General features: G+C 43.6%; 1 protein-coding gene across 9 annotated transcripts in view; it reads left to right on the forward strand.

The window, feature by feature from the left end:
* EHMT1 (euchromatic histone lysine methyltransferase 1) overlaps nt 1-15,346 on the forward strand; it is a 125,300-nt gene that overhangs the window by 84,636 nt on the left and 25,318 nt on the right. For 8 of the 9 annotated variants that reach the window (XM_056538654.1, XM_056538662.1, XM_056538659.1 and 5 more), the window contains exons 12-15: nt 1,253-1,485; nt 9,381-9,545; nt 9,637-9,743; nt 13,005-13,111. In XM_056538654.1, the coding sequence (XP_056394629.1) occupies nt 1,253-1,485; nt 9,381-9,545; nt 9,637-9,743; nt 13,005-13,111 (612 nt within the window). The remainder of the gene's footprint in view (nt 1-1,252; nt 1,486-9,380; nt 9,546-9,636; nt 9,744-13,004; nt 13,112-15,346) is intronic. The other variant, XM_056538655.1, reaches the window with a different exon arrangement.

Here is a 15,346-nt window from a genome sequence, read left to right on the forward strand (position 1 = left end):
TGTAGTTTTGCACCATCTGGAGGTCCGCAGGTTGAAGACCACTGCCCTAGAGAGTAATACACCGCACTTGGTATTCTTACTAATAATGTATTGTTTCTATTACTGTGGAGACACACCTTATTGACAAAAGGAATGGTAACCTAAAGCGGTCAATTGATTCATGTGTGTCTATGAGGAATAACAGAGGAACAGCACAATGTAGACTTCTTCAGCATTTCTGTATTACAAACTTATGCAAACAGAGACAACTGGTGTGAAGAGCGGATTCTATTAAAGGGGTATGCCAGGAAAAAAAAACTTTTTTATATATATATCAACTGGCTCCAGAAAGTTAAACAGATTTGTAAATTACTTCTACTAAAAAATCTTAATCCTTTCAGTACTAATGAGCTTCTGAAGTTAAGGTTGTTCTTTTCTGTCTAAGTTTCTCTGATGACACGTATCTCGGGAAACGCCCAGTTTAGAAGCAAATCCCCATAGCAAACCTCTTCTAAACTGGGCGTTTCCCGAGACAGGTGTCATCAGAGATTACTTAGACAGAAAAGAACAACCTTAACTTCAGAAACTCATAAGTACTGAAAGGATTAAGATTTTTTTAATAGAAGTAATTTACAAATCTGTTTAACTTTCTGGAGCCAGTTGAGATATATATATATATATATAAAGTTTTTTCCTGGAATACCCCTTTAAACCCCTTGAGGAAGCAACCAATTTTATTTAATAACCATAACTTATATATTGCAAGTATTTAAGGGCGTTCCTGGTTTTATGTTTATTGTTTTATGCTTTCTTAGATAAGTAGGGTGGGAGTGACATCTGTCATTAGTGTGTGGTGACTACTGATAATTGCAGATTATGTAAAGAGAAAAAACAGACAATGGTGGCGCTGCCTTGTGCCGTTAGTTTTCACACACGAATGCCCACGTACCTGGTTCTGTTGGGCTTAGAGCTCAACACCTGTATGAACATATATTAAAGATGAACCGTGACAGCCTGGACCCGAATCCGTCTTGATCACAGAGTTGGCAGAGAAGAGCTTCGTAGTAGGGAAAAAAAAAACGGGTTTGCTGAGGCGCGCCTCAGCAAACCCGTTTTTTTTTTTTTTTTTCCTACTACGAAGCTCAAAACGGATTCGGGTCCAGGTTGTCACGGTTCAGCTTTAATATATGTTCATACAGACAGGCGCCTCAGCAAACCCATTTTTTCTCGGACTACTGATAATTGTAACGTGTGATTGTTTTTGTATTTTCAGGGCACATTCATGGAGTGCCAACCTGAAACCAGCATCTCCCACAGATTTCATAAGCTTTGCGCCACTCAAGTCAATAATGCCAGCTACTGTCCACACTGCGGGGAAGAGATTTCCAAGGCCAAAGAGGTCACCATTGCAAAAGCGGATACCACCTCTACTGTGTGTACTACTACACCAGATGCTGTCACAGATGATGTCCAAACGGAGGGCCAAGCAGACACTACGACAGAGAGGTGATTTCCATCCCACATGTTCTGTGACATTATGACTTTTTATTGTTATATTAGTACCTGGAGAGGGGATAGAGCACAGACATTTGTAGCAACTTAAAGGGGTAGTCCAGTGGTGAAAAACGTATCCCCTGTCCTAAGGATAGGGGATAAGCTTGAGATTGCGGGGGGGCCGACCGCTGGAGCCCCCAGCGATCTCTCTGTACGGGGGCCAGGCTCTCCGGCCAGATATCGGGTGTCGACCCCCGCACGAAGAGGCTGCCGACACCCCCCCTCAATACATCGCTATGGCAGAGCCGGAGATTGCCGAAGGCAGCGCTCCGGCTCTGCCATAGAGTTGTATTGAGGGGGCGCGGGTCGGCCGCCGCTTCGTGAAGGGGTCGACACACCCCCTTCGCGCGGGCTGTCGGGGCTCTGTACAGGAGATCGCGGGGGGCCCCAGTGGTCGGATCCTTAGGATAGGGGATAAGTTGTTCACCACTTGTTCACTACTGGACTACTCCTTTAAAGGGATATGTGTCATCATAAAAATGACCTATAGTTTAAATCAAGTTTTATATATTTATTTATAAATTTTTTTTTTCTATTTTACTATTATTATATTATTTTAAAAAATCCTGAAATCTTGCAGTTTTGATTCTGGCCACTTTGCAGAAACTAAGCTGAGACTTCATGTTTTGTCTGTGATGATAAGGAGGAGGGTGCTGGGAAGTGATCTGTACAGCGTTACAGTGAAAGGTGACGCTAGCAGATAGAGAAGACAAAAGCAGCTCAGCCTCCCTTCCCATTCTACAGGGAATATACAGAAAATAGAAACTATTTTCAAATGTAACATGGTTCATTATGTGGCTCTAGTAGGTATAAAAAAAAAAGATCTGTGACACATTTATGTTAAAGGTTGTATTCACACCTACAGTATGCTGCGCGTATTTGATACGCAGGATTTTATGCTGCAGATTTCAGTGTAAACTACATTACTGAGCACAGTGTCAAATCCAGCAGATTAAATATGCACAGGATACTATACGTGTGAATTGACCCTAAAGGAGTGATGGCGAATCTTTTTGAGCCCGAGTGCCCAAACCGTAATGCACGCCAACTTTTTTCCCCTCAAAGGACCAGCACAGCAATTAAATCAGAATACTGAGGTTTAAGTTTAGAAAAAAAACAACTCCTACAGTTGCCAGAACTAATTAACATATTTTGTTTGAGTTCAACGATCCAAACTTGTTTATTTTTTTATTTTATTGAGAAAACATAAATTCTAGTAAAGAAAACACTGGTGGTTGGTGCATCACCTAAATAAGCGCCTATATTTACATAATTACATCCGGTTTTGGTGCAGCTTTGCATGTATGTCAATAGACCTACATTTATCTTCAGGTTTCTGATCGTCCATCTGCACCAAAGCTACATGTAAACTGTGCCAAAGATGTGTACAATACTCAACTTGTGATATGATTACATACCAGACTGAAATTGTATGGGGTGCTGTGTGTGTGTTTGAGGGGTGCTGTGTGTGTGTGTGAGGTGCTGTGTGTGTGTGTGTGTGAGGTGCTGTGTGTGGTGCTGTGTGTGTGTGAGGGGTGCTGTGTGTGTGAGGGGTGCTGTGTGTGTGTGTGTGTGTGTGTGTGTGTGAGGGGTGCTGTGTGTGTGTGTGTGAGGGGTGCTGTGTGTGTGTGTGAGGGGTGCTGTGTGTGTGTGTGTGGTGTGTGTGTGTGTTAGGAGTGCTGTGTGTGTGTGTGTTAGGAGTGCTGTGTGTGTGTGTGTTAGGAGTGCTGTGTGTGTGTGTTAGGAGTGCTGTGTGTGTGTGTGTGTGTGAGGTGCTGTGTGTGTGTGAGGTGCTGTGTGTGTGTGAGGTGCTGTGTGTGTTAGGAGTGATGTGTGTGTGTGAGGGGTGCTGTGTGTGTGTGAGGGGTGCTGTGTGTGTGTGTGAGGGGTGCTGTGTGTGTGTGTGTGGTGCTGTGTGTGTGTGTGAGGTGCTGTGTGTGTGTGTGTGTGGTGCTGTGTGTGTGTGTGTGGTGCTGTGTGTGTGTGTGTGTGTGGTGCTGTGTGTGTGTGTGAGGTGCTGTGTGTGTGTGTGTGTGTGTGTGTGTGAGGTGCTGTGTGTGTGTGTGAGGTGCTGTGTGTGTGTGTGGTGGTGGTGCTGTGTTTGTGTTAGGTGCTGTATGTGTGTGTGTGTATGGTGCTGTGTGTGTGTGTGTGTGAGTGAGGTGCTGTGTGTGTGTGTGGTGCTGTGTGTGTTAGGAGTGCTGTGTGTGTGTGTTAGGAGTGCTGTGTGTGTGTGTGTGAGGTGCTGTGTGTGTGTGTGAGGTGCTGTGTGTGTTAGGAGTGCTGTGTGTGTGTGTGTGAGGTGCTGTGTGTGTGTGAGGTGCTGTGTGTGTTAGGAGTGATGTGTGTGTGTGAGGGGTGCTGTGTGTGTGTGAGGGGTGCTGTGTGTGTGTGTGAGGGGTGCTGTGTGTGTGTGTGTGGTGCTGTGTGTGTGTGTGAGGTGCTGTGTGTGTGGTGTGTGTGTGTGTGTGAGGTGCTGTGTGTGTGTGTGTGTGTGTGTGGTGGTGGTGCTGTGTTTGTGTTAGGTGCTGTATGTGTGTGTGTGTATGGTGCTGTGTGTGTGTGTGTGTGTGTGTGAGTGAGGTGCTGTGTGTGTGTGTGGTGCTGTGTGTGTTAGGAGTGCTGTGTGTGTGTGTTAGGAGTGCTGTGTGTGTGTGTGTTAGGAGTGCTGTGTGTGTGTTAGGTGCTGTATGTGTGTGTGTGTGTGTGTGAGTGAGGTGCTGTGTGTGTGTGTGGTGCTGTGTGTGTTAGGAGTGCTGTGTGTGTGTGTGTTAGGAGTGCTGTGTGTGTGTGTTTGAGGGGTTCTGTGTGTGTGTGTGTGGTTCTGTGTGTGTGTGTTTAAGGGGTGCTGTGTGTGTGTGAGGTGCTGTGTGTGTGTGTGTGTGTGTGTGTGTGTTAGGAGTGATGTGTGTGTTTGAGGGGTGCTGTGTGTGTGTTTAAGGGGTGCTGTGTGTGTGTGTGTGTGTTAGGAGTGATGTGTGTATTTGAGGGGTGCTGTGTGTGTGTGTGTGAGGGGTGCTGTGTGTGTGTGTGTGTGTGTGTGTGAGGGGTGCTCTGTGTGTGTGAGGGGTGCTCTGTGTATGTGAGGGGTGCTGTGTGTGTGTGTGAGGGGTGCTCTGTGTGTGAGGGGTGCTCTGTGTGTGAGGGGTGCTGTGTGTGTGTGTGTGAGGGGTGCTGTGTGTGTGTGTGAGGGGTGCTGTGTGTGTGTGAGGTGCTGTGTGTGTGTGTGAGGGGTGCTGTGTGTGAGGGGTGCTGTGTGTGTGTGTGAGGTGCTGTGTGTGTGTGTGTGAGGTGCTGTGTGTGTGTGTGGTGGTGGTGGTGGTGGTGTGTGTGTGTGTTAGGGGTGCTGTATGTGTGTGTGTGTGAGGTGCTGTGTGTGTGTGGTGGTGGTGGTGGTGGTGGTGTGTGTGTGTTAGGGGTGCTGTATGTGTGTGTGTGTGAGGTGCTGTGTGTGTGTGTGTGAGGTGCTGTGTGTGTGTGTGTGTGTGAGGTGCTGTGTGTGTGTGTGTGTTAGGTGCTGCATGTGTGTGCGTGTGTGAGAGTGAGGGGCTGTGTGTGTGTGTGAGGTGCTGTGTGTGTGTGTGGTGGTGTGTGTGTGTGTGTGAGGTGCTGTGTGTGTGTGTGTGTGTGTGGTGGTGGTGGTGGTGGTGGTGTGTGTGTGTTAGGTGCTGTATGTGTGTGTGTGTGTGAGGTGCTGTGTGTGTGTGTGTGAGGTGCTGTGTGTGTGTGTGTGAGGTGCTGTGTGTGTGTGTGGTGGTGGTGGTGGTGGTGTGTGTGTGTTAGGTGCTGTATGTATGTGTGTGTGTGAGGTGCTGTGTGTGTGTGTGTGTGAGGTGCTGTGTGTGTGTGTGTGAGGTGCTGTGTGTGTGTGTGGTGGTGGTGGTGGTGGTGGTGTGTGTGTGTGTTAGGTGCTGCATGTGTGTGCGTGTGTGAGAGTGAGGGGCTGTGTGTGTGTGTGAGGTGCTGTGTGTGTGTGTGGTGGTGTGTGTGTGTGTGTGAGGTGCTGTGTGTGTGTGTGTGTGTGTGGTGGTGGTGGTGGTGGTGGTGGTGTGTGTGTGTTAGGTGCTGTATGTGTGTGTGTGTGTGAGGTGCTGTGTGTGTGTGTGTGAGGTGCTGTGTGTGTGTGTGGTGGTGGTGGTGGTGGTGTGTGTGTGTGTGTTAGGTGCTGTATGTATGTGTGTGTGTGAGGTGCTGTGTGTGTGTGTGTGTGAGGTGCTGTGTGTGTGTGTGTGAGGTGCTGTGTGTGTGTGTGGTGGTGGTGGTGGTGGTGGTGTGTGTGTGTTAGGTGCTGTATGTGTGTGTGTGTGTGTGTTAGGTGCTGTATGTGTGTGTGTTAGGTGCTGCATGTGTGTGCGTGTGTGAGAGTGAGGGGCTGTGTGTGAGAGTGAGGGGCTGTGTGTGAGAGTGAGGGGCTGTGTGTGTGTGTGTGAGGTGCTGTGTGTGTGTGAGGTGCTGTGTGTATGTGTGTTAGGAGTGCTGTGTGTGTGTGTGTGGTGGTGGTGGTGGTGGTGGTGGTGGTGTGTGTGTGTGTTAGGGGTGCTGTATGTGTGTGTGTGTGAGGTGCTGTGTGTGTGTGTGTGGTGGTGGTGGTGGTGGTGGTGTGTGTGTGTTAGGTGCTGTATGTGTGTGTGTGTTAGGTGCTGCATGTGTGTGCGTGTGTGAGAGTGAGGGGCTGTGTGTGTGTGTGAGGTGCTGTGTGTGTGTGTGAGGTGCTGTGTGTGTGTGTGAGGTGCTGTGTGTGTGTGTGTGTGTGTGTGTGAGGTGCTGTGTGTGCGTGGGAGGTGCTGTGTGTATGTGTGTTAGGAGTGCTGTGTGTGTGTGAGGTGCTGTGTGTGTGTGCGTGGGAGGTGCTGTGTGTATGTGTGTTAGGAGTGCTGTGTGTGGGGGTGATGTGCAGACCTGCATCCTCTGAAGGCAGAGCAGGGGGAGGGGAGATGCGTGCAGTTTGTCCCCATCACACATAGAAATCATCACCAGTTCTAATTTTTAATGAGCAGTAAAAAGAAAACCCCCAAACCTATAGAAATTGGGTATCATTGTAATCGTATGGGCCTACAGAATAAAGTCATTTTTATCGGAAAGTGCGCTGTGTAGAAACAGAAGCCATTTGGTGGACACGGAACCGTACATTTGGTAGTAAAATAAGTGATGTCATTACAAAGTACAATTGGTGGCACAAAAAAACAAGCCCTAATATATGGTCTGTAGGTGGAAAATTTTAAACGTTATGCATTTAGAAGGCAAAGAGGAAAAAACAAAATTACAAAAATATAAAAACCCTTTATCCTTAAGGGGTAAACGTTGGCACGGTGACTGTGAGAAGTCCTGTTTGACCATAGAAAATTGCTTATGGAGGGGATGGGTCCATCAGGAGAAGGGTGGCTCTTCTGGCTGCTTGAGGATGGTGCTGAGCCCCTCTATGGCGGGCCAATCTTCAAAATTCGGCATAGAAACTCTCTGCACATGTTGGAGGGTTCAATTGCTGAGGAAACCGTACGATGCCCAGAGAGTTCCGTTCTTGACCCCTTTATTAATTAATAGGACTCGCTCATCGTGATAAGGTTTTCTTGGCATGTGCAGCCACGCCGAACTTTGCAGAACGCGAGAAGAGCAACGCTGGAATTGCGCTTTAATTTAGTGTATATAGAGAGGTGTTGTTTTTAATAGACAGCCCCATGGCAGAGGTATTCCCATCTCATGAAGTAATAATATCCCTAGGACACTTTGTGACCAGGTCTGAGAATAAGTGGTTGCATTGCTGACTCTGTCTTTCTCTACCTAGCGGGGGTCTGGCCATAGGGGAAATGTAGCTCCATTCAAGTGAATCGGGCTGGTTGCCGGTCCCTGCATGGCCCCTGCCAGGCCACTTACTCAGCATTGCAGTTCCTTTATTCTCTGGATCATAAAGATCCCACAGGTTAAAGGGGCACTCCACTGGGAAACTTTTTTTTTTTCATCAACCGCGTGAAACAGACTTGTAAATTAACAAATAAAGAGATTCAGAAGATCGCACTCACCACTGTAGCTAAAGTCCTTTATTGGGGCATGTAAAGCAGGTACAGCAGATGCAGATGCGCCTCCATGGGACGGTCTCCGTTTCGTGCACCAAGTGCACTTCGTCAAGCCAACGTGGAGCGTTTCCTGCACCAAGTGCCCTTCGTCAAGCCAACGCGGAGCGTTTCGTGCACCAAGTGCACTTCGTCAAGCCAACGCGGAGCGTTTCGTGCACCAAGTGCACTTCGTCAAGCCAACGCGGAGCGTTTCGTGCATCAAGTGCACTTCGTCAAGCCAACGCGGAGCGTTTCTTTCACCAAGTGCACTTCGTCAAGCCAACGCGGAGCGTTTCGTGCACCAAGTGCACTTCGTCAAGCCAACGCGGAGCGTCGGCTTGACGAAGTGCACTTGGTGCACGAAACAGAGACCGTCCCATGGAGGCGCCCCCGCATCTGTATCTTCTGTACCTGCTTTACATGCCCCAATAAAGGACTTGAGCTACAGTGGTGAGTGCGATCTTCTGAATCTCTTCACTTGTTATATTTGCTATTTACTTGGACTGGATCTGCACCACCACCCTCATTCATTAGTGCTCACTTCCACTCTTGCATATATCCACTGAAGTTACCTACCTGAAGTGAAGTGCCAGACTCCCGCTTCTACTTTGTGATTTAGATTTGTAAATCATTTCTATTAAAAAAAAATCTTAATCCTTCCAGTACTTATCAGCAGCTGTATGATCCACATGAAGTTCTTTTCTTTTTGAATTTCCTTTTTGTCTGACCACAGTGCTCTCTGCTGACACCTCTGTCCATGTCAGGAACTGTCCAGAGCAGGAGCAAAATACCCATAACGAACCTCTTCTGCTCTGGACAGTTCCTGACATGGACAGAGGTGTCAGCAGAGAGCACTGTGGTCAGACAGAAAGGAAATTGAAAAGGAAGAGAACCTCCCGTGGAGCATACAGCAGCTAAGTACTGGAAGGATTAAGATTTTTAAATAGAAGGAATTTACAAATCTGTTTAACTTTCTGGCACCAGTTGATTACATTTTTTTTTTTTACCCCTTTAAAGGGGTACTCCACTGGAAAACATTTCTTTTTAAATCAACTGGTGTCAGAAATTTAAACAGATTTGTAAATTACTTCTATTAAAAAATCTTAATCCTTCCAGTACTTATCAGCTGCTATATGCTTCACAGGAAGTTCTTTTTCGAATTTCCTTTCTGTCTGACCACAGTGCTCTCTGCTGACACCTCTGTCCATTTTAGGAACTGTTGGAGTTGGAGCAAATCCCCCCCATAACAAACCTCTCCATACTGAACAGTTCCTAAATTGGACAGTGGTGTCAACAGAGAGCACTGTGGTCAGACCGAAAGGAAATTCAAAAAGAAAAGACCTTCTAGTGGAGCATTTAGCAGCTAAGTACTGGAAGGATTAAGATTTTTTTTAATAGAAGTAATTTACAAATCTGTATAACTTTCTGCCACCAGTTGATTTAAAAAGAAATGTTTTCCAGTGGAGTACCCCTTTAAGGAATATCCTAGCAATAAATCGCTTATTTACATTCCTAAGAGGATATGCAGATACATTGTAAATAGTGGCTTTCTTTTGCTCCGTCACATTGTATAGCATTGCCCCCAGCTGCAGACTGCATGTATGGTATAGCTCATCACTCTTCGGAGTTACAATGGGACTTTCTGGGTTTGGAACCCAATTACTCCATTGGTGACAATTCCTAAACTTGACAGAACTTTCCCGGCAGGACCGGAGGCTTGTCAACCCAAGCAGTATTGCGTAGTTGATTAGTCAGCGACTGTCACCGATGTATTGTCTCCTTGCGTTTTCTCAATAGTGATTTCACAGCCCAGAAAGCAGCAGATGATTCCAAGACAGACGTGCCGGCTCCCCAGCCCTGCGACGTCTCTGAGGCTCACGGCGCGGGGAAATCTCCCGTCTCGTCTCAGGGACCGGTGAAGGAGACTCTGGAGAGCGCTTTACTTGCTCTGGACTCTGAAAAGTAAGCAGACTTCTGTATTATTGATGATTTACATTTCTCCATTATTCTCATTGCAGTCACATTTACATTATACTTTTTTGACATGTCATAGAGACAATGTCTACTCTGTTTCTAGGCCTAAGAAACTTCGGTTCCATCCCAAACAGCTTTATTTCTCCGCCAGACAAGGCGAGCTGCAGAAAGTGTTGATGATGCTCGGTGAGTTCATACTGTGTGGTTTTTTTTGTAAATAACTTTTATTTTTCTTTGATTTATTTATTTTTGGTTTGATGCCCACAATGCCTAACATGGTCTATGACATATAGTGGATATTTAAAAGGGTATGCCGGTGGAAATTTTTATTTATTTATTTTTATCAACTGGAGCCAGAAAGTTAAACAGATTTGTAAATTACTTCTATTAAAAAAAAATCTTAATCCTTCCAGTACTTATTAGCTGCTGAATACTACAGAGGAAATAATTTTATTTTATGGAACACAGAGCTCTCTGCTGACATCATGAGCACAGTGCTCTCTGCTGACATCTCTGTCCATTTTAAGAACTGTCCAGAGTAGGAGAAAATCCCCATAACAAACATACGCTGCTCTGGACAGTTCCTAAAATGGACAGGGATGTCAGCAGAGAGCACTGTGCTCGTGATGTCAGCAGAGAGCTCTGTGTTCCAAAAAGAAAAGAATTTCCTCTGTAGTATTCAGCAGCTAATAAGTACTGGAAGGATTAAGATTTTTTTTTTTTTTAATAGAACCCTGAACAGGACCCTGAAAAAGCTCCTGTCCTCTACATAGACCAGTGTTTCCCAAGCAGGGTGCCCCCAGCAGTTGCAAAACTACAACTCCCAGCATGCCCGGACAGCCTTTGGCTGTCCGGGCATGCTGTGAGTTGTAGTTTTGCAACAGCTGGAGGCTCCCTGCTTGGGAAACCCTGACATAGACAGTGATTTACAGCTCCCAGCAGATCTTTCTTACCTTTTTATGTAAGGATTTGCTTTTTCTCTATTAGTTATCTACTTATTTTTCTTTATTCCTCACTTTTTCCTATTTTTGGATGACATTTTGGTGCCTTTAGAACCAATTACCAGGTTTCCATAGAGTTCTGGTCTCAACATGCAATGGTTTCAACATACAATGGTCATCCTGGAACCAATTAATATTGTAACTTGAGTGACCACTGTGTGTGTATGTGTGTGTATGTATATATATATATATATATATATATATATATATATATATATATATATCTTATATACAGGGTCACTTAAAATAGTTTTGTCCACGAATAATAACTATTAAAAAATGCTGTGTCTGCATCATTTCAGTGCATAATGCTTAGCTGCAATTCCAGACATGGACAAGGGTGGCACTGTTTACTAACTAAATATGAGACTATTTTATTTTTTCATCTTTTAACCCACATATTGTGCAAATCTTAGACAAGGTAAATGTGGGATCCTTTTAAAGCCTATATATGTATTTACTTAACTATTGAGACAGCGTAGCCTCCTGTGTGTGACCCTCATTCTTGTGTCTAGCGACAAATCTGCGGCTTGTCAGTAGGTGTCCGTAACCCCTCTCTGACAAGGCATCTTGAAGGGTTTGTTGCTCTGCCAAGCCTCCTCATGGATTAAACAAGTCCTGAATTCCCAGGGCTGCAGACATATCATCCAGACGTGGGCCGCTGCCTATTCTAGGCCGGCGAGTACACAGGGATGTGCTGATGTATGCAATAATCCGCGCCTGCTAATGAGGTCTCTGTAGCGGCAGCTCAGAAATAAAAGAGAATTTCAGATGTGCCAGAGAATTTACTTTTGAACACTGCCAGGGGCTGACCCAACCACCCAGCTGGGGAACAGACTCTGTTCTCTGTGCCCTCCTATTCCTGGCACTATGTGGGTAGATCGGTTTGTGATCACGCTTAAAGGGGTTATCCAGGAAAAAACTTTTTTTTTTCATATATCAACTGGCTCCAGAAAGTTAAACAGATTTGTAAATGACTTCTATAAAAAAAAATCTTAATCCTTTCAGTGCTTATGAGCTTCTGAAGTTAAGGTTGTTCTTTTCTGTCTAAGTGCTCTCTGATGACACCTGTCTCGGGAAACGCCCAGTTTAGAAGAGGTTTGCTATGGGGATTTGCTTCTACTTTGGACAGTTCCCAAGACACGTGTCATCAGAGAGCACTTAGACAGAAAAGAACAACCTTAACTTCCGAAGCTCATAAGTACTGAAAGGATTAAGATTTTTTAATAGAAGTAAATTACAAATCTGTTTAACTTTCTGGAGCCAGTTGAGATATATATATTGAGATATATATATATATATTGAGATATATATATATCTATCTCTCTCTCTCAACTGGCTCCAGAAAGTTAAACAGATTTGTAATTTACTTCTATTAAATTTTTTTAATCCTTTCATTCATATATATATATATATATATATATATATATATATATATATATAAATTTTCCTGGAATACCCCTTTAATTTTTTTTTCCAGCTTATGTGTGTGTTAACCTGTTGGGAGAGATGGTGCCGCAAGGATGGCGGAAGCTCTGAGCAAGAGAATCTTTATCATAAATCTTTACCAGTCGGAAGGGAAAATACCGGGGCAGAATAGTATAGTGATCTGCTTACAATGCATTGTTGGTTCACTTATCCAAACCAACCAGACTGACTCAATATCATACACTACATATCCCAGCATGCTGGTTTTAGGATACACAAGCAAAATCTTGTTGGCAGAATCCTTAAGCTGTATCATTTTATTGAGGGTTATGCTAAGGCTATGTTCACACCTCGTAGACGGCTGTGCATTCCACGCGGAGTCTGCAGGAAGAATGGACAGGTTCATTCTTTCTGCGGAAATCGGAATTTCCGTGCCGAAAAAATCTGGCGTGGAAATTCCGCCTTGTGCACAGCGCAGCAGAATCCCGTTGAATACAATGGGACTCTGCTGCTGCGGAATTCTGACTCAGATTTTATCGTATCCTCTATCAACAGGATCTTAAGTATCTGATTGTTGGGGGGGGGGGGACCTCCTCCAATCACGTGGATTAGAGTCCCTCAACTAGATGGAGCGGCAGTCAAGCATGCACGCTTCTGCTCCATTCACTCGCTATGGAACTGAGGACCATAGCAGAATACGGTGCTCGGCATATCTTGTGCAGTCCCGTAGTGAGTAATTGGAGTGGGGTGCGGTTTAGTATGTGTGCTGCCACTTCATTCATTTAGGATAGTGCTTTGCAGCCGGTGACTTTCCAGCTATTGCAGAACTATGACTGTGTAATTTTGTGTTAGAACATCATTTCTGTCTATGGCATTTTGTATGGAAAATTTGTAATAGCAATAAAAATTTATTTACAAAAATAAAGGAAAAGTTCTACAGACAGTTCTTGTGATTGGAGTAAAGTTTGTGTCCTGACTGAATATCTCATCCTAATACATGTGTTTTTGTGTTTTTAAGTGGATGGGATTGACCCCAACTTCAAGATGGAGCAGCACGGTAAGAGGACACCCTTGCACGCTGCAGCAGAGATGGGACACACCGATATCTGTCACATGCTTGTTCAGGTGAGCGTCTGGTCGCCATCATCCAATTGCTGGAATATTAGACATTTAAATGATTACATTTAACCCCTTTAACCATTTTGAACTTTGAAAACAGCATTGGTGTGTGTGTGTGTATATATATTATTGTTATTTTATTTTTATTTATATTTTTTGTCTGATGTGGAGGGCTTGCTTTTTTACAAGATAAGGTGTATGTTTTTTGGAAGGGGATTAATGTATAGAAAACCTTTTTTACTAATTTATTTGAGGGGTGGAAAAATGTGTGTGTATGTGTGTATATATATGTGTGTGTGTATGTGTATGTGTATATATATATATATATATATATATATATATATATATATATAATTATTAATTTTTATTATTATTATTTTTTATTGTATTTTCTTTTTTATTTTATAAACCTTTTTACTAATTTATTTGAGGGGTGGAAAAATGTGTGTGTGTGTGTGTGTGTGTGTGTATATATATATATATATATATATATATATATATATATTAATATTATAATTTTTTTATTTGTATTTTCTTTTTTAACTTTATTTTTATTTTTATTGCAAGGATCCTTGAACATGCCATCACTTCAGTAATACACTGTGATTGTTCTGCATTACAATGTATTAGGGTTATATTACACAGACAGCTTGCCAATAGGAGTGCCGATAGACCGGCCAGTAATTAATAGTGAAGAGCTGCCCGAACGATTACTGTATCATTCGAATGGCCATTCACTTTCATTATAGTCAGCCGCACAACCGCATTTACACGTGGAGATGTGCTGCCGACAAGTGACAATATTTACATGGGCCCTGTCACTAGAAGAACTTTTGACATGTCAGAAGTTTTGATCAGTAGGGGTCTCAGTGCTGAGACCCCACCAATCAGGAGAATGAGTCAGAAAAACTATGTGGCATTGCTGTTTAGACCCATTGACACTAATGTTAGGGGTTCACACTACAGAATTCTACACAAATTCTGTGACAATTCCTCAGTTTTACCATTCCCTAATACAGCCCTTATGCCTGTCAGTGGCCTAATATACAAAAGGCAGTACTGGGGACTTTTCTTAAAGGGGTACTGTCCTGGAATCATTATTATTATTTTTTAATCAACTGGTGCCAGAAAGTTAAACAGATTTGTAAATTACTTCTATAAATAAATCTTAATCCTTCCAGTACTTATCAGCTGCTGTATGCTCCACAGGAAGTTCTTTTCTTTTTGAATTTCCTTTCTGCCTGACCACAGTGCTCTCTGTTGACACCTCTGTCCATTTTAGGAAATTTCCAGAGTAGGAGCAAATCCCCATAGCAAACCTCTCCTGCTCTGGACAGTTCCTAAAATGGACAGAGGTGTCAGCAGAGAGCACTGTGGTCAGGCAGAAAGGACATTTAAAAAGAAAAGAACTTCCTGTGGCGCATACGGAAGCTTATAAGTACTAGAAGGATTAAGATTTTTTTTTTTTTTAATAGAAGTAATTTACAAATCTGTTTAACTTTATAGCACCAGTTGATTAAAAAAAATGTTTTCCAGTGGAGTACCCCTTTAAGTCCCTAGGTGCCATGTAAATAAACCGGGATGCAAAAATATGCTGTATTTGCTATTTACGTTGGCATCTCAGAGGTTAAACTACGGCTGGGATTGATTTTCTCTCGTATCCTGGCTTTTAAAATAGTAACTTACAGCCATTACATGGCTCATTTACATTGCTTTACCCTAACTGCATAGGGGGGGGGGGCAAAGTAAAAACCCACCCCAAATATGTTTTTCTTAAAGGGGTTATCCAGGAAAAAACTTTTTTATATACATCAACTGGCTTCAGAAAGTTAAACAGATTTTTAAATTATTTCTCTTAAAAAATAAAATCTTAACTTCAGAAGCTCATAAGTACTGAAAGGATTAAGGTGGTTCTTTTCTGTCTAAATCCTCTCTGATGACACCTGTCTCGGGAAACGCTCAGTTTAGAAGAGGTTTGCTATGGGGATTTGCTTCTAAACTGGGCATTTCCCAAGACACGTGTCATCAGAGAGGACAGAAAAGAACAACCTTAACTTCAGAAGCTCATAAGTACTGAAAGGATTAAGATTTTTTAATAGAAGTAATTTACAAATCTGTTTAACTTTCTGGAGCCAGTTGATACATGTAAAAAAAAATTTTTTCCTGGATAACCCCTTTAATTCTAATAAGGTTCAGAATAGCCTTAGGGTACTTTCACGCGGGGTCTCCATACCTGCAGCA

The sequence above is a fragment of the Hyla sarda genome, chromosome 9, assembly GCF_029499605.1.
Source record: "Hyla sarda isolate aHylSar1 chromosome 9, aHylSar1.hap1, whole genome shotgun sequence".
Taxonomy (NCBI): domain Eukaryota; kingdom Metazoa; phylum Chordata; class Amphibia; order Anura; family Hylidae; genus Hyla; species Hyla sarda.